Below are 19,609 nucleotides of genomic sequence, written 5' to 3' on the forward strand. Positions count from 1 at the left end.
ATCAAGGTAAGATTTGCAGGACAGAACCATCTTCTTCATCTTTTGTTGCGAATAGATCAGCCAAAAAAGTATAACCTGAAAAAATAAAACAAAGTAAAAAAAATCACTCGGAAAAGAAAATTATGCACAGAAAAGTCACATTCATGTGCATAAACCAAGGACATAGCTGTGACGTTGACCATTCCACCAATTTTTCATCTGAGAGTTAAAAAAACTAGTCAGGATATAAACATAATTACACATAAAACACGAAATGGATGGGTGGGGGTGGGGTGGGGAAAGTCAGGATATAGATATAACTACACATAAAACACGAACTGGAGGGGGGAAGGTTGGGGGCACAAGCTTACCTTCAGAGGAAGCACCGTGATTGGACTGAGACACTCTGGCACTGGAGCCTGGCACTTTGCTGCTGGCCGACGCCACAGTCTGTACATGCATGCTGTGGGGCATGCCCGGAGCGGAACTCCTCCCGTTCGCCCCACCCGCCCCACTGGCACCATCCGCAGACACTGTCCTGGGGTAGCCCCCACACGTCTGCCCACCTCCCACCCCCTCTGAGCTAGCACCACGAGCTGTAGTCCTGTGCATGTCACCGCTAGAGCTCTTGGCCCTGGAAGTGTCAAACATGGCTGTGTTCAGATCCACATTCCTCTGCCCATCACCACTGTCCTGGCTCTGTACAATGGAGGGCTTCATGGCCGCCGCTCTCTGCTTTATCGTCCCCACGTTTTCGTTGGCAAAGGGCAGAGTGTTGGAATCAGTGCTGGACGTAGACACCGTGGAGTCAAAGCTTGTTGTGGATTCACTGCGTTTGTCCCCCAGGCTGGGCGATGAAGAGTGAGCCTCCGCCTCTCGCAGTCTGTCGTGGTGAGTGCTGGTGGCAGGGATGTCCCGGCCTGGGGATATCCTCCTCAGGGGTGACACCGAAGCTGACAGAGTGTGGCCATCCGGTCTGGAGGAACCGCCCTCTGATGCCTGCAATGTCTTGAGTCGACTCTGAAAGCTGCCCACGTAGTCTTTCGAAGGAGTGGAGTGGTGGCTGTGCATTCCATACTCTCTGACGTGAAGCGGAGAGTGGTGCAAGTCAGACTTGCTGGGGATGCCGTAGTTGCGAATCTTGGGGGTAATGATATCCATGGCGATAGGGGGTGGTGGTGGGGGGAACTCATCACTGTCTGATGACAGACTCTCCTGAGACCCCTCGGTCTCGCTCTTCTTGCTGCCGAAACGCTCCGACAGAGACTTGACACAGCTGGCAAAGGCTTCTGTCTGAGGCTGTGTCTTCTCTGTGATGGAGGACTCCTGTTTACCTGCAGCAGGACCTGTGGAGGGGGCAGGAGGGACGGCCATGCTGTTGGTGTTTTTGGCACTGCTGTTACTGAATCCTGAAGAGTTGGTGGAGCTCATGGAGGCTGTGGTGGTCACAGAGAAAGTGTTGCTGGCTTCCACTTTGCTGACAGTTGAATCGTTACGGATGGAGTGTGTCCGCTTAGGTGGTGGTGGTGGGGCTTTCTTGTTGCGCCCTGTGGGAGAACCAGAAGAGGCCACAGAGGGGTTATGGTGAGTGGCCACATGAAGCGGGCTGGCAGGCTTGGGAACCAGCTGTGGTTTGGGAGAGGAGGGAGTGTTACCACTTTTTGGGGACACTTGCGGCTGGTCGTAGATGTGCTCTCTGATCTCCACTCTCAAGGGACCTGGCGCCCTCTTCAGGGTGCCCCCTCCCTGCATCTCCCCATGTTCTGTGACAGAGCTGGACATGGGGCCCATCTTGTTTCCATCAGAGTTGTTTTCAGACTCATGCTTCTCCATTTCTGCGTCAGGCGAGTTCTCCCGACTGGACTGTCTGGTCTTGGCAATGATCTTGGCCACGGGTTTCTGCTGCACTCTGGGCAGCATCTGGATCCCCAGGCCAGGGTCCGACGTGCTCATGGCATGGCCCCCGGGGAATTCCCCGCCCCCCACCTTGCCCCCGGCCGGGCCCTGGAAGGACTGATAAAGCGACTGCTGCCCTGCTTCGTCAGACGTGCTGGACCTGCCCTGCCGCTTCACCTGGATGGCGATGACGTCAGACTGACTGGAGGTGGTCAGTGATGCCTGGCGATTGAGGGGCATGCCCCCAGACACCCCGGCGTCCTCTCTGGGCAGGGGGATGTTACGCATCTCTCCGCTGCTCTGGCTGCTGTTGCTGCCGCTGCCTCCACTGCCTGTGGTGCTGATGCTGTCCCCTGAAGGTGATTTCTTGGGCTTGGCCCCCACCCCCAGGCCCCCCTCGTACATGTGAGGGGGGAGGGAGGAGATCTCCCCGGACCACCGCCCAATGGGAGGGGCTGGTGGGGGAGGCTCCAGCATCTCGATGGACGATCGCCGTGGCTCCACGGTGGACAGACGTTTGGAGGCTGAGGTGATGCGTTTCAGGCGGTCAATGGCTAACATGATCTTCTTCTGGTGACCTGTAGACATACATGTATATCATCATCAATGTCAAACTCACTGTTCAACACACACACAAACACACAGAGGAAAATCTCACAACAGAAATTATTTTTTACTTTGTTTGAAAGTCTTCAATCATCAGCACAAAAGTCACAATTACAAAACATACTGATAATCATTTTCAATATCAGCTGAACAGGTTAGCAAATATTACTGTTGTGAAAGTATTAAGAAAAGGTATCCAACTTAGACAAATCTAAGTTTGTCATTTTGAGTATCATCAAAAAATGTTCTTGGACAAAGTGGGAATCACAAGAGGAAATATATATACTACAAGACAGCAACAAAAGTCAGCATCTTCAGAATGCCCTGGGCATTTCTGTATGATTCTATACTTTCAGACTGTCTTGCATTCCACAAATTACCTCCCTTATGTCAATGTCTGTGCACACTGACAAGACAGACTATCAGAAAAGAACAGCCATAACAGCCAATGGTAAACTGGAGAAAATTATAAGCAGACAGCTCATAGTTCAGTGCTCATATGCTGGGAGTAGCAAGTATACACTGTAAAGAATTACACAAGTTAATATTCATGTAATACCAAGATGCAAAATGCTTTGTACAAAAGCAGTATCTCTTCACCCCCTTGAAAAGTGTGTATACACACATACACACCCTCAACTGTTGATGTTTTGTTGTGAAACTTTGCAGTTGCCAATAAATTAATCATACTTACAGGTATTTACATTGTTGTTTAACCCTTTGAGCCCTGACCACCGCTTTACCGGTGGTAGAGAAAAATGACATAATGCCTAGCCACCGGTTGAGCGGTGCATAAACACTTGTGTCGTGTTTTGCTATTGGTTGACTTATATTGAAGAGCCAATCAGAAAAACCGTATTATTCTGACATCAGCGAATGTAGTACCAACATGGCCGCACCTTTTCACTGTGTTTTGTGCATGTGCTTTGGATAAAAAAGATCGATTTCTACTATGAAGCGTGCAGAGTCGCAACCTGACACGCCTCCTTTGATCAACTGATTCTGCATGCTCAGATTCATTTTCAACATCACTATCTGTAGCAAAATCATCCGATTCAAATTCCACCTCACTATCAGAGTAATTGTCATACTCTACTTCCGATAAATCATCAAGCATATCAATTACTTGCTGCGTTATGTACAGTTGTTTTCTCGCACGTTTTGTCCCCGATTTCTGCCCAGACAGGCCAGGTTGAGAATATGCACACTAAGTGTTTACGCACCGCTCAACCAGTGGCTAGGCATTATGTCATTTTTCTCTACCACCGGTAAAGCGGTGGTCAGGGCTCAAAGGGTTTAATACCAATTATTTGCAAATTTTGGCTCAGGAGCTCAGGCAGAAGGGTTAAAATTGCTCATGAACTCAGGGCTCAAAGGGTTAAATTCTTTGGTATGCAACAAGGTGATGATGTGTAAAGTGTGTCTGCATGCAGTGGAATGGGACTGTGTGCACTTGCATAGTTAATTTCGTTTTAAGATAAAGCTTTGAAGTAAAAAATAGTGCTTTGAATAACCAGTAATAATACTTCCCAGTAATAGTACTTCTCTTGACCGAAAGAGAGTGGATGTAACTTTGGCTAGACACTCTCCACTATACTCAAATTCTAGTCCAGATAGGACAGCAGTTGCCTCCTCTGCTGTCCTGATGGTCATAGCTGGACACAACTATCATACGATAATTCTGACCACGAACTCTTGGCATGTATCTTCTTTTACTTCTGAAGACGAGTCAAGCAGCAGAGTGTTGTACGCCCTGAAGGGAGTTGATGGATGGAGCAGAAAAACCAGACAACAGAGAGTTACAGCAGATGAGGTGAAAGAGAACGGGGGGACGTATGCACACAGACTTGTCCAAGCTCACCAAGCTTCTTGATGCCGATCTCCTCCAGATCCTCCCAGGTGATGTCTGTGACGTACTGGATGTTGTCATAGCCCTGACCGGCCAGTGTCTCATGGTACATGCCCAGCCCCAACAGGTGCAGCCACTCTATCAGGTCATGCTGCAACAGGTACACATAGCCACTGCCATACCACTTCTTCCTGGGTGTTCCTGGGCCAGCAATTCCCACGTTCACATGCATGTGTAAGTGGTCAGTAATTCCCATGTTCACTAGCATGTGTAAGTGGTCAGCAATTCCCATGTTCACTTGTATGTGTAAGTGGCCAGCAATTCCCACGTTCACTTGCATGTGAGTGGCCAGCAATTCCCATGTTCACTTGCACATGTAAGTGGCCAGCAATTCCCATGTTCACTTGCATGTGTGAGTGGCCAGCAATTCCCATGTTCACTTGCACATGTAAGTGGCCAGCAATTCCCATGTTCACTTGCATGTGTGAGTGGCCAGCAATTCCCATGTTCACTTGCACATGTAAGTGGCCAGCAATTCCCATGTTCACTTGCATGTGTAAGTGGTCTTCGATGACCCTTTTTACCCCACCATGTATTGCATTGCATTGTATTGCATTGCATTGCACTGTATTGTATACCCCACCATGTATTGTATTGCATTGCATTGCATTGCACTATATTGTATTATTTTTTCTCACAACAGATTTCTGTGAATGAAATTCAGGCTTAACTGTGGCGACGTGCTCTGGCAAAAGCAGCCTGGATTTCACACACAGAAATCTGTTGTGACAAAGAGTAATACAATTTGAATACTGTATATTTGCTAATGATGAACACTGAATAAGTAAACTGCATCCACTCATCACAAGAAAACAAATTTCAGTTGGATATCTACTGCACAAATGTGATGATTATTATTTCAAGGAAAAGGCCTTACCGGGCAGAAGTCTGGAATGCCATCGTGGATGTGCAGACGTGCTATCTCCGCCTTGAGGCGCTTTCTGTGGGCTGGCTTGGTGATGCCGATGGCTGTCAGATCCTGACAAACATAAACACACACTGTCACCTCACTCTGCTTCTGGTCAATGAGGAAAAATTCCATCAAAGGTCTGGTCTTGCTTTTCAGAAAGGAAACCAAATGAATGTCATGTGAATTATATGTGTGTGTGCACAAGTGTGGGTATCTTGTTTACGCAAGCTCCCTTGAGTGTTAAAACATTAGCTTCTATCTACTGATCATCAGAATTAATTTAAAAAAAAACAACCAACTACTTGACACTTAAACTTGAGTTGGTGGGTTGATGTTATGGCCTTCACAAATTTGAAATAATAATAATAATAATAATTTTTCACAAACTTGAAACTTGCTAACAGACAACCATTGAAGAATTACAATAAAAATGCTTTCTGACAGTTTTGTGTTTTATAAAAGAAATGTATGTTCATGAAATAAAAGAATACCTTACATACTACAGCATCATCTGAAGATTTTAAACTCTTCAATTTCCTTAAAATTTTGTTTTTTGTTTGTGGCATAAAGAATTAAGACAATGTTTTATACTGATTATCTCCCTTGCTCACATGGCACAATTTCTAAGCATCTCCGTTGAATGTTAAGCTCTGTCTGAAGTCATTTTGAAACAAAATCTTAGTAACAAATCTGGTTTCAAAACATACCTGTACCATTCCGCTTTCATGGATATCTGGATACTGGCATACGGTGGTAGTGTCAAACTCAACGTTTCATTTATGGATGGTAAATTGAATAAGCAACAACTAAGTTTTAGTACATCAAGCCATCTGAAAGTCGTATGTATGTGTGTGTGTGTGTGTTCCCTCAATGACACATTCCATTCTCTTGCTTCTAAGTACTGATTATAGTGCTGTGTGATGTAAATGTTTGCAAACTTCCCATCCCCATTTCTCCCTCCAAATTGATGTTAATTATCAGTACTTTGGGGCCCTGTGCCAAGGAGGTGGACAGCATTGTAAAAACCCATTATCATTATCATCATTATGATGAAGGCTACCTCAGGCGTCATGCGCGATATGGTGGACATGTCGTAGCCAGCCTGCCTCCAAAACTGATGTTAATTATTAGCACTCTGGGCCCCTGTGCTAAGGTGCTAGACAGCATTGTAAACACCCATTATTATCATCATAATCATCAATATGACGAAGTGTACCTCGGGCGTCATGCGCGATATGGTGGGCATGTCGTAGCCAGCCTGCACGAAGTTGGTGTAGTAGTCCTCAAAGTGCAGGTCATGAAGCCAGGCGTGCAGCACCTCCTTGTCCTTCAACAACAAAAACACAATGCTGCATTCACCAACAACCACGTCTCCATGACAAAAACAACATCCTGCATTCACCACCACCAACATCTCCATGACAAAAACAACATCCTGCATTCACCACCACCAACATCTCCATGACAAAAACAACATCCTGCATTCACCACCACCAACATCTCCATGACAAAAACAACATCCTGCATTCACCAACAACCACGTCTCAATGATAAAAAAAATCTAAACTAAATCCCCTTCAGCCCCTGAGGTGCAGTGGTTAGTGTCACAGACTGACAAATGGAAAGACGTGGGTTCGATCCCCTCAGAGATGTGACTTTTCATCCCATGGCCAGCTCCGACCCAGAGATGAGTGTGCTGTGGGCTCAAATGGGAACACTGGGACCACACAGCTGAGGGTTGTCCACCTAACAGATATGTCTTCCGGAGTGTTACTCAAATTTCCAGAAAAACACTGCAGGTGTTGGGTGGCACCAAGACATGAGTGCAGTCTTGTCAAACTGTACCAAACCTACATGGATCCTATAGAAGCACTGTCATCTCCTCCACCATCATTCATCAAAATATTGAAAAAAGTATCCTTCCCAAATTCTGGGGCACAAACAAACAAACAAAAAAAAGACGTCTGCTTCAATCTATCTGTCCACAAAGATACTAAAATGGACATGTATAACAGGTTTCTTAAATAATCTATCTGTTCACAAAGATGCTAAAATAAACATGGATAACTGGTTAAACAATCTATCTGTCCATACAAGTGCTAAAATGAACGTGGATAACTGGTTTCCTAAACAATCTGTCTATAAAGATAATAAAATGAACATGTATAACTGGTTTCCTAAACAATCTATCTGTCCACAAAGATGCTAAAATGAACATGGATAACTGGTTTCTTAAACAATCTATCCATCCATAAAGACGCTAAAATAACATGAATAACTGGTTTCCTAAATAATCTGTCTGTCCACAAAGATGCTAAAATGAACATGGATAACTGGTTTCTTAAACAATCTATCCATCCATAAAGATGCTAAAAAAACATGTATAACTGGTTTCTTAAACATTCTATCCATCCATAAAGATGCTAAAATAACATGAGTAACTGGTTTCTTAAACAATCTATCTGTCCACAAAGACGCTACAGTGACAACCACTCACTGGCACGCCGGCCTGAATGAGCTGTTGGACGTTGATGGTGGACACGTGGCCAGACTCCTCCAGACGATCCAAACTGCCCACACTGGAGCTGGACGTGCTGTGGTAGCTCTGCCGTGACGACACGCCTGACTCGTAACTCTGGTCTGACAGACGGTGCTGTCCTATCACCTGTTCAACCCACCACAAAGACATTGTTGTTAGTGTTTTGTGTGTTCATTCTGTTACTGCACAGAATGTTATACTGCTAAATAAAAGCATATCAGCCTCCCCCCCCTCCCCCCAAGTTTGAAGCAGCACTGTTGCTCCTTCTCTTTGGAATTCCATCCCTGAGAATATCAGAAAAATGTCTTCTCTTACTCTGTTCAGAAATGTTTTGTTTTGTTTGTGTTTGTTTTTTTTGTGTGTGTGTGTGTGTGTGTGTGTGTGTGTGTGTGTCTGTGTGTGTGTCTGTGTGTCTGTGTCTGTGTGCGCATGTGGGCATATGTGTGTTGGCATTTTATCATTTCTTGATGTTTTCATCTGCATGTATTTGAGTGGGTGGCTCTGTGAACACAAAACTTGCACTGTGAATGTGCTGTGAACACAAAAACTAAGTGCCGGAAACAGTACAGAAATCCAGTTCATTCTTTCATCCATGCACACAAAGGGCGGTGCCCCACTCACAGTGACCACTTTGGGCTCCAGGTGTCCTGTGCTGAACCCCCGGCCACTGTCACTGCTGGCCGCGCTGTTGCGGTTGCTGTGGGCAGGGCTGTGGCTGTGGTTGTGGCTGTGGGAGGGCGGCACGTGCTCCTTGCCTGGGCTGACCCCTCGCATGTCACCCCCAACACCTACCCCTGGACCCAGCCCCCCTGCCCTCCTGGCCCTGGCCACTCCCCTCCATGGTACTCTCCTCCTCCTCCTCCCAGGGGTGGACCCTTGTTCACAATGTGCTGCAACATGCACAATGCAATCTGTGGGAATTTTTTCACAATGTGCTGCAGCATACACACTGCAATCTGTGGGAATTTGTTCACAATGTGCTGCAACATACACACTGCCTTTTGTGGGAGTTTGTCCACAATGTGCTGCACAATACACACTGCCTTTTGTGGGAGTTTGTTCACAATGTGCTGCAACATACACACTGCCTTTTGTGGGAGTTTGTCCACAATGTGCTGCACAATACACACTGCCTTTTGTGGGAGTTTGTCCACAATGTGCTGCAAAATACACACTGCAATCTGTGGGAATTTGTTCACTATATGCTGCAACATGCACACCGCCTTTTGAGGGAATTTGTTCACAATGTGCTGCAAAATACACACTGCAATCTGTGGGAATTTGTTCACAATGTGCTGCAACATACACACTGCCTTCTGTGTGAGTTTGTCCACAATGTGCTGCAAAATGCACACTGCCTTTTGTGGGAGTTTGTTCACAATGTGCTGCAAAATACACACTGCCTTTTGTGGGAGTTTGTCCACAATGTGCTGCACAATACACACTGCCTTTTGTGGGAGTTTGTCCACAATGTGCTGCAAAATACACACTGCAATCTGTGGGAATTTGTTCACTATATGCTGCAACATGCACACCGCCTTTTGAGGGAATTTGTTCACAATGTGCTGCAAAATACACACTGCAATCTGTGGGAATTTGTTCACAATGTGCTGCAACATACACACTGCCTTCTGTGTGAGTTTGTCCACAATGTGCTGCAAAATGCACACTGCCTTTTGTGGGAGTTTGTTCACAATGTGCTGCAAAATACACACTGCCTTTTGTGGGAGTTTGTTCACAATGTGCTGCAAAATACACACTGCCTTTTGTGGGAGTTTGTTCACAATGTGCTGCAAAATACACACTGCCTTTTGTGGGAGTTTGTTCACAATGTGCTGCAAAATACACACTGCCTTTTGTGGGAGTTTGTTCACAATGTGCTGCAAAGTACACACTGCAATCTGTGGGAATTTGTTCACGATGTGTTGCAATATGCACACCGCTTTTTGAGGGAATTTGTTCACAATGTGCTGCAAAATACACATTGCAATCTGTGGGAATTTCTTCACAATGTGCTGTAACATGCATACTGCAATCTGTGGGAATTTGTTCACAATGTGCTGCAACATACACACTGCCTTTTGTGGGAAAACTGACTTATACACATTTTTTCACCAATGCACTGAAGGTCATATTTTTTTTCTCACTGATACATTATCATCAACAGAACTTTGCACAAATCACACTTATCACTACAGAAGTATTACATCATCAACACAGTAAGCAATGGTAGTGCATTTCAGTGACATTTGACTTGTAAGGGTATGTCAGAGATACAGAGAAAGAGAGAATAAAAGAGAGGGTGTTAGTTTGGGAGAGAGACCTAATGAAAGGGGAGAAAGACCTAATAATTGAGAGATGGGGGAGAGGGGAGAGAGAGAGAGAGAGAGGAGTGTTACAATGGGAGGTTATGAAAGAAGAGCGGAAGAAAGAGACCTAATGAGAGAGAGAAAGGAAGAGAAAGACCTAATGAGACAGACCCAATGAGAGGAAAGAGACAGACAGATACAGTCCCGTTACGTGTGTGGCCATACACCTGTATGTATGTATCTGAATACTGTGCGTGTGGTGCGGCATACAAAGACTAAAGACCTTGGAAGAGGCCTACCTGGTCAAGTTGTCATCTTGAGTTTCCCTTCGAGTGTGCTTGCTCTGACAATAGCCATTCAGAGAGAGAGAGAGAGAGAGAGAGAGAATGTGCGAGTGTGTGTGTGCCATGGTGGTGGTGTGGGGGGGAAGGGGAAAGTTGAGGGGCACGCACAGCGCTGATGGTGTGTGTGTGTGTGTGTGTGTGTGTGTGTGTGTGTGTAGGGGGTGGGGGATGAGGGGGGTGGGGGATGAGGGGGGTTGGGGAGGTTAGTATAATCCTACCAAAGTTGCATTAAAGATTAGTGTCAAACTGGTCCAACAACGGACAACCTCCTCTTCCCCACCTCTACCCCAAACCTCTTTACAAGAAGCATTTACAATGTGACGTGAAAAAACACACAGTAAATGGCAAGCGTAAACCCAAACCTATACAATGACATCAGTATTAAAAAAAAAAAAAAAAAAAAAAAAAAAATCCACGGAGGCCACACAGCAAGCTGGGAGAGCTGACTGAACAGCAGTCAAGGACGAGCCCACAGTCTATTGATATTCACAAACGTTCTGAGTACCCTGCTGAGTCACACAGCACAAGCATTTTGCCCGTTAAGTTCGCAACAACGTCTGTATAATGGTAATGTAACGTATTTATATTTCTTTTTTTAAATTTTTTTTTATCACAACAGATTTCTCTGTGTGAAATTCGGGCTGCTCTCCCCAGGGAGAGCGCGTCGCTATACTACAGCGCCACCCATTTTTTTTTTGTATTTTTTCCTGCGTGCACTTTTATTTGTTTTTCCTATCGAAGTGGATTTTCCTACAAAATTTTGCCAGGAACAACCCCTTTGTTGCCGTGGATTCTTTTACGTGCGCTAAGTGCATGCTGCACACGGGACCTCGGTTTATCGTCTCATCCGAATGACTAGCGTCCAGACCACCACTCAAGGTCTAGTGGAGGGGAAGAAAATATCGGCGGCTGAGCCGTGATTCGAACCAGCGCGCTCAGATTCTCTCGCTTCCTAGGCGGACGCGTTACCTCTAGGCCATCACTCCATGTGTGTGAAGAGATGGATGAATGGATATAATGCATACACACTGGCCTACGAGTGTATCTTTATCGACATACTGATGAATTTGTCGAAATGCATAAAAATGCAATGTCGTTTATATATACATATTTTATTTGATTATATAGATACAAGTAGGATATGTTGACGAAAAGATAATTCATGTATGAACACAAAATGTACTGTATTGTATTGTATTCTATTGTATAAGCAAACGCACACACACACACACACACGCCAGTAGAACTCGAGAGTCGGGAACGAGTGTCCTGTGCATACAATAGCGTAATTTACATGGATACACGCCTTCAGATGTGAGGCTTGTATGGGTATTAAAAATATCAAAATCATGTTTTGTTATGTGTGTATGTACAGTTTATGCTTGATAACAAAGATTCTACTAGCACCACTACTCCGAATACTACGAAGAAGAAAATTATTACCTAAAAAACAACAACATACTGGAGATAAACGAAGAAAAGCCAGTCTGAGAGAAAAAAAAAAAAAAAAAAAAGGAAAGAGCAGCAGAGAACAGCTTCAAACCACTCGATCCTATTTTTTTCTCCCCCGCCCCATTTCCCCCTCCCCACTTCTTGCCCCCTCCCCCAAACCAGCTTTCTCTCAATGAGCAAAGGCTGTCTCGACCATCTTTGTTATCAACCAATGTCCCACTTCATGCAACATCCTCTTTAAGGTCCACTCAGAAAGAAGTGAGGGACCGTTAGTCTGCCTGACTCATTGAACTGCATACCAAACACATCTCAAGTGTTCTGACTCGGCTACCTCCTGTCTTGCCGAACTCCCCGCCCTCTCTTCGCACACCAACGACACTTGTGTGTGATCACCATGCAGCCAGTGTGGCGGCCGAATTAAACCAATACTCGCCGATCGCTCTCTCTCCCTCCTACAACTCCCGTGGGATGCCTTGTTGGTAGTGACCCTCCTCGCATCTTTTGTCACCGGTGACAATACGTGCAGAAGGGCGACACTATATGCGGTGAGGTTCTGCACATATTGTCGCCGGCGACAATAATATGCCGCAACATGGCTGGGGGCTTCCCGCCTTCTGGAAATGCTATGCTAAAAAATGCCACTTTTCTACTGCTCTTTGCTTCTGGACTTTTTCCTTTCTTCCTTCACTATTGCCCGCTTTTGCTGCATTCCCGATACACTCCCTTTCTTCGTTTCATGCCCCCACAGCATCAAGTACCGTGACCCCATGTGATTAATTCAGGAACTCTCTCAAGTGGTATCTGTTTGAATATTTTGTCCTGGGCCCCCGTTTCCTCACTTCTCTCCCCTCCAAAGAGCATCAGTTACAGCCCTGAGTTTCATCGCTCGTCGTTCTGTTCTGTATTGATTCTACAGGGTTCGCATAAAAAAAAAGGACCGCTCGGAAACTTGCTGTTTTCTTCACGGAGGCTTAGTGAAATGACGCTGAGCAGAAAGCGCTGTATGCAGCTGATGCAATAAGCACCACTCATAACCAAAAGTCATTTCTTGCACCTATACTTTTTTTTTTCTTTTTCTTTTTAGGTAAAAAAAAAACAACAAACAAACCCAACCCCCACCCCCCAAAAAAAAACAACAACAAAAAAAACCGGTTCATTGAAAAAAGGCACTTTTTGAACGGAACATCGAATTTTCAAACGCAGTTGTTAAACCGTTCTTAGTGCACGCGTTCTGGTAAAAGAAAAAAAAAAAAAAAAAAAGAAGAAGAAGAAGAAGAAGAAGAAGAGAGAGAGAGAGAGAGAGAGAGAGAGAGAGAGAAGAGTGAATTCAGTGAAACCAGTGATGCAGCCTGCATTAATCATCGCTCGGTTTCTTTTCTTTTTTTCTTTTTTTAACATTTTACGAAAACGCACCTGCTTTTATGATGTGATCCTTAACATTTTGTGAAGTCTGTACTCCAGCATAACCGGACACAATCAAATTAGTTTGCAGGCGGAAGAACTGGGGATGAAAGGGGTGGAGCAGGTTGGTGGGAATTGATCTTTTATTCAGTTTCTACGCTAAGAGAGAAAGAGAGACAAAGAGGGAAGACGTTTCGGTTTCAGTTTCTCAAGGAGGCGTAACTGCGTTCGGACAAATCCATATACTCTACATTACATCTGCGAGGCAGATGCCCGACAAGTACCACAATCCAGCGAGCCTAGTCATGCTTTGAGCGCATGCATACATATTTCTGTATATATCAAAGTGGACTTCTTCCACAGATTTCTGCCAGAGGACAACCCTTTTGTTGACAAGGGTTCTTTTTTCAGTGCTGCACAAGGGACCTTGGTTTATCGACTCATCTGAATGACTGGACACTCAGTTTGATGTTTTCAGACGAACTCGGGACAGAGAACCTAAACGGGAATCGAACCCAGGCTCTCACGGACATTGTACTGGCATATGAGCGTCTTAACCATTCTGCCACCTTCTTCCACACTCCAGGAAAGACAATGACGAAGCGGGGGAAAAAAGAGGGACACGCTAAAGAGATGACATGATTTCCTGGCGTTACGAGCAGTTTACAACCAACACACAGAGCACATCAACCAGTGAACACGGCAGGCACTGTGATTGTGAGGGGGGGGGGGGGGAGGGAGAGAGAGAGAGAGAGAGAGAGAGAGAGAGAGAGAGAGAGAGAGAGAGAGAATGGAGACAGTGCAGTTCTTTGCCATGTAATGACCTCAGCACTGCACACGGAATTTCTCACGTGATGACGACGATGATGATGATGGAAGAAGAAGCAGAAGATGACGACGACAACGACGACGAAAAAGGAGGAGGAGGAGGAGAAGAAAAAAAAAGAAGACTAAGAAGAAGAAGGAGAAGAAGGGGAAGGAGGAGGAGAATGAGGAAGAGGAGGTTGAGGAAGAAGAAATAGAGAAAGAAAGAAAATGAAGAGGAAGAAGAAGCAGAAGCAGAAAAAGGAGGCAGATGTGAAAGAGGAGGAGGAGAAGGAGTTGGAGGAGGAACAAGAGGGTTTGATTGATCGAATCTTTCAGAAATGGAACAGCTGAAGACGAGACAATATTCTGCCCGCTGACTTGAACAACGAGGACACAACAGTGAGGAGGAGGACAAAATAGTGAGGAGAAGAAGGACAAAGAGGAGACAGGAACAGAACATAACTGAACAGATATTTACCACTTAGTATACCTGGATCACAAAGAATATTTGCAGGTGGGTTGGGGTAATATAAAGACCCAAAACCACACACACAGATACACCACACACACATATGTATACATCTTTGGGGAATGTTATAAATGATGCGTGTGTATACAGGTGTCTGTCAGTGTGTGACTGCATACTGTTACCAGTGGCATGCATGTGTGGTTGTTGTTGTTTTGTTTGTGTGTGTGTGTGTGTGTGTGTGTGTGTGTGCGTGTGTGTGTGTGCGCGCGCGCGCGCGCGTGCGTGCGCATGTCAGCGTGTGTGTCAGTGTGTGCGTTTGAGAAAGACAGACAGACAGGCAGACAGACAGAGAGGGGGAGAGAGAGAACGAATATAAAGAGTGGGAAGAGGGAGGGAGAGATGTATACTGGGAAAGGAGACACGCAGACACAGACACAGACGACAGACGCAACATCGATCACACAAAAATGCAGTTCTGTCATAAGTCTTCCCGCTCTAGTGTCTTTTCTCTCACTCCCTATCTCCACCCACCTTCCCGTCACCACTCTCACACCGCCCCTTCTCCCCTCTTCCCACCCCGACCCTCAGTCTCACCCTGCTTGTCCCCATCTCCACCCAACCTCCCCTCCCCGTGTCTTTCCGTCTCACTCCAAACTCCTCATCACTACCTGTCAGTTATCACGGGCCTGGGTGACTGAAGCAGAGGTGACAGGCTGATAATTAAAGAGCAGCAGGGCGAGAACAAGACAGCCATGCGCGCGCGTGCACGCACCCACACCCACACACACACCGTGAAGTCAATGGGGGGCGGTGGGTGAGCTGAGAGAGGGCGGCGAGGATGATAGGGAGAGAGAAAATACATGGCTTGACAAGAGAACCATGAATGTGTTCATCATGGATGCACGCACCCCGCAACTTGATAGAAAGAGAATTGGGCGTGGGGTGGGGTAAAGAGAGGGGTGGGGGCTAGATGGAGAAGGGACAGAGAGAGAGAGAGAGAGAGAGAGGAGGGGGGGGGGGGGGGTAATCAGAATGCTTTATGTCTCAGTTCCAAGTGAAGGAGTTCAAATGAACCCACAACAAGTCAATGAAACAACACGAGCAAAAACAAGCATAAATGTAGACAAAAAAAGCACAAGTAGCAATGTCTCCCAGTCTGAATGCAAGGAGAAATCATGTACGTCAGTAGTATCGCTTGAAGACAAACCGATAATTTAAATACAGACGGGTGTTTGTGGTATTTAGATTTTAGAAACGTTTGACGTGGGGGGGGGGTGGGGGGGGGGGGGGGAACCTCCTTTTCTTGGGTATCACGACATGAAGGACTGATTAAATCATATTCGCACTACAATTTCTGTATCTACAGTGAAGCACTGTCAACTCTGTTATTCCCGATCTATATTTAGTCGTTAAACATTTCAAATGCCTGTCAACATCTAGCAGCAATGTTCAAATCTGGAAAACTTTTGAAAGGTTTATACATATCAAATCTATTACCAGTATCATGAATGTGATTAAGCCACGTTTGCCATCTACAATCGATTAGCATTTTGCCAAGAACATATTTGAAACCATTAGCACTTCCAACACCTAGTTCCATCCACATTATGCCAAATCCATATTAAAACAAAAACGAATATTGGTTGCCCAGTTTCCCTTCCCTGACCATTGAAATCATGAAACAATTTTTAAGCCTTATACAGTATTCTGGTTTTTTTTCCCATTTGCACTAGTTTAAGACAGGTGCGAATATAGTTCACAGCAGAGCTGACATAATATAAATATTGGAAAACGTTTTTTAAGTTGTGTACATATTTACATCTAAAAATTCTTTACATGCAATAAGCGGAATGATTCGCACTGAAAATCAGCGTTATCTAGCCCCCAAAACTTAGATCCATATTGTACTATTGGTTGTAGTTGACAGTCAAATAGCACTCAAATAAATGGAATGAATTATTGTTCAACATGTATAACCTTTTCATTTCGCATATCAAAACATTTTTTGCTTTACTTGCAAATTCCTTGCATGTAGCAACATATGTCCAACGACACTAACAACAGGCATTACATACAATACCATCATAAAACCAAAGTTCTCCCACAGTAAGTTATCCACCCTTCCGAACTACCCAAAGCGCTGATCAGGGCATTATTTCTCTGCACTTGAAATGGTGGAACAGCTAGATGCATTAAGTCAGGTTCTGCTGCCCCCTTCTGATGAGTGTCTCTTTCTTTTTTTGGAGGAGCGGGTGCGTGAGTGTGTTGGGGAGTCGAGAAGGACCCTTCAAATTAATGACAGAAAAAATACAAAGGAAGCATCAGATAACTTACGTAAGAACAAAGGAAACGGGGCGGTTTCTTTCGCTACAGTGGCTTTGTGATGAAGAGCAGTACGCATAGGAAAACTGAACTAAGAAACAATGCATGATCAAGAGAAATGAAAAATGTCAGGAAAAACACAATAACACTACAACAGTAGGGAGAAATGGCACACAGACGATGGAAACATAACGGAGAAAGGTGAACCAGACGTCTGTATTGTCTGCTCCAATCAATAAAGCCTGATGATATCATGACCGACTCTAAAACAAGTACAATGTACTTTGCAGCAGGAGGTATTCCGGTATTATCATAACCTTTGCCAGGAAAGCACGTTTCATTTTCATACCCTCGTTCTATTCTTTCTGTCTTGTTGTTCAAATTATTATCGGAATGATTATCATCATTATTATTTTCATTGTTGCTATTATAATCATCGTCGTTGTTGTTTTTACCATCATATTATTATTACCATTGTCATCAGTCTGTAATATCATTTTCATGTGCCTGCAAGCGTGGGCTTAAGTCAAAGAGCAGTCACGGTGTTGCGCGCGCATGATTGTGTGTGTGTGCGCTCATGCGTCCGTCCATCTGCATGTAACGGCGACTATTTAGGAACGAACAAAAACCGTGATGTCAGTATCTTGGTGTGCCTGTATTTGTTTTTATCTTTTCTTCTTGTTGTTGTTGTAAGAGCCAATAAGGTACGTTCTCTTTCTTTATATCTTTTTTTTATTTTTTAAACTCTCTTCTATCTTCCTCTTTTTTTTTCTTCTCCCCTTTTCCTCCTACGTTTTAATGAGCAATACACCTGTCGTGCAGGCAACTATGTATGTTTCGGGTGGCAGGGGGAGCAAAGGGGACCACCCCTAGTGCAAGGGGGGTTGGGGTAGTGTGTGGGGGGTGGGTGGTATGATGTGTGTTGGGGGTTGGGGTAGTGTGTGTGGGGTGGGTGGAATGATGTGTGTTGGGGGTTGGGGTAGTGTGTGTGGGGTGGGTGGAATAATGTGTTGGGGTACGTCGGAAGGCTCCAACAGACAGAACGGGTGGTGTGGTCCTTCACTGTGGACGTTTATGTTGGTTGTGTATACAGACAGGCGAGGGAGATGGGGTTGGGGTGGGGGCCGTGGGGGAGGTTAGAGGGGGGGGGGGTGCAAGAGTGAGATCTCAGAGAGAGAGAGAGAAAGAGAGAGAGGGAGAGAGAGAGAGAGAGAGAGAGAGAGGGAGAGAGAGAGAGAGAAAGAGAGAGAGGGAGAGAGAGGGGGGGAGGGAGCGGAGAGAGAGAGAGAGAGAGAGAGAGAGAGAGAGAGAGAGAGAGAGAGAGAGAGAGAATGCACACATGAAGTTCCCATGTTTCTTTATCAACAACCGTTTCAGGCCGCCAACAAATGACCTTCCTTCCCAGCCTGCACGAAGGACAGCTGAAAATGGGCAGTTACAAGCATGCACGAATGTTTTCGTATGTATCACGTCACATCACATAATAAAAACAGTGCTTGAAGATCCGGATGCCACAAGTAAGTATGTACAAAATATGCGCGTCTGCGCATTCACACGCATACATACACACACATTCACACGCACATTCACACACAAGTGGTTACCCATGATACAGATGAAGAAAAAACAAACAAAAACAGAAGAACAAAACTTACCGATGAGTGCTGAGCACCAAGACTCTCGTGAATGTCTGGAATCAGAAAAAAGCCAAACCACGTCAATGTTTTTTAGACACAGAAAACACACACATTTTGTTTTCTTTCTTTTTTCACCCTCCTGATATTCCTGTACTAAAAAAAACATAACTGCTTTCCATTACGTGTGTGTGTTGTGTGTGTGTGTGTGTGTGTGTGTGTGTGTGTGTGTGTCTATGAGTGAGTGAGTGAGTGAATGAGTGTGTGTGTGTGTGTGTGTGTGTGTGTGTGGGGGGGGGTTATATGCGTGTGTGCGCGCGCGCGTGAAAGAGAAAGAGTGGGAGTGAGAGAGACGCATACTGCGGGAAAAGACAGTAAAGAAGGGTGGCTGAGGATGGGAGGAGAGATGGAAGAAGGGGGAGAGAGAGAGAGCAACAGGCAGAGGAGGAGAGACAAGAAGATGCATGATATGGAGGAAGATGGGTAAAATGACAGACAAACAGACACAGACAGACAGACACAGACACAACAAAGCGCACTCAGAAAGAAAAAAAAAATCCCGTGGAGACAAACGACTGGGAGAGAACTGAGCAACCAACGAATGTAACGAAGGTCTGACACCACCGAGCAGCTAATCAGTGTGTGATGCAAACCAGACCCTTCGATGAATGAAACAGCACACAAACCAGACCACGGTTTCAGTTTCATACAGGTGTCAAAGAGTGCAGACCGATCCATACATACACCACAACACATCTGTTTAACAACAACAACAACAAGAGCAACAAAAACGATGATACTACTACAACTACTAATGATAATTACAATAATGATGATAAAGAGCAGCTGCCTGATCTTCGCATAAACTCAACGCGCTGATCAGACCCTTAGAGACCATGCTAGGTTTGTGTACAACATTAACATTAAACACCAACATTCTTCTCCTTCAAGACAAAAACCATGACCACAAAACAGAGACAACGGCCCCAACAGACACGACGTATGCTGACACACACGGCACATAAGCAGCAG

The 19,609-nt window shown here is 45.2% G+C and overlaps 1 protein-coding gene across 1 annotated transcript in view; it reads right to left on the bottom strand.

The window, feature by feature from the left end:
- Nucleotides 1–19,609, bottom strand: part of LOC143282697 (uncharacterized) — a 223,767-nt gene that overhangs the window by 8,041 nt on the left and 196,117 nt on the right. Inside the window, 8 exon segments of the mRNA XM_076588421.1 lie at nucleotides 351–2,453; nucleotides 4,343–4,481; nucleotides 5,268–5,369; nucleotides 6,517–6,627; nucleotides 7,798–7,965; nucleotides 8,461–8,631; nucleotides 8,634–8,729; nucleotides 18,599–18,633. Coding sequence (XP_076444536.1) covers nucleotides 351–2,453; nucleotides 4,343–4,481; nucleotides 5,268–5,369; nucleotides 6,517–6,627; nucleotides 7,798–7,965; nucleotides 8,461–8,631; nucleotides 8,634–8,729; nucleotides 18,599–18,633 — 2,925 coding nt within the window.

Source organism: Babylonia areolata, chromosome 1, assembly GCF_041734735.1.
Source record: "Babylonia areolata isolate BAREFJ2019XMU chromosome 1, ASM4173473v1, whole genome shotgun sequence".
Lineage (NCBI taxonomy): Eukaryota > Metazoa > Mollusca > Gastropoda > Neogastropoda > Buccinidae > Babylonia > Babylonia areolata.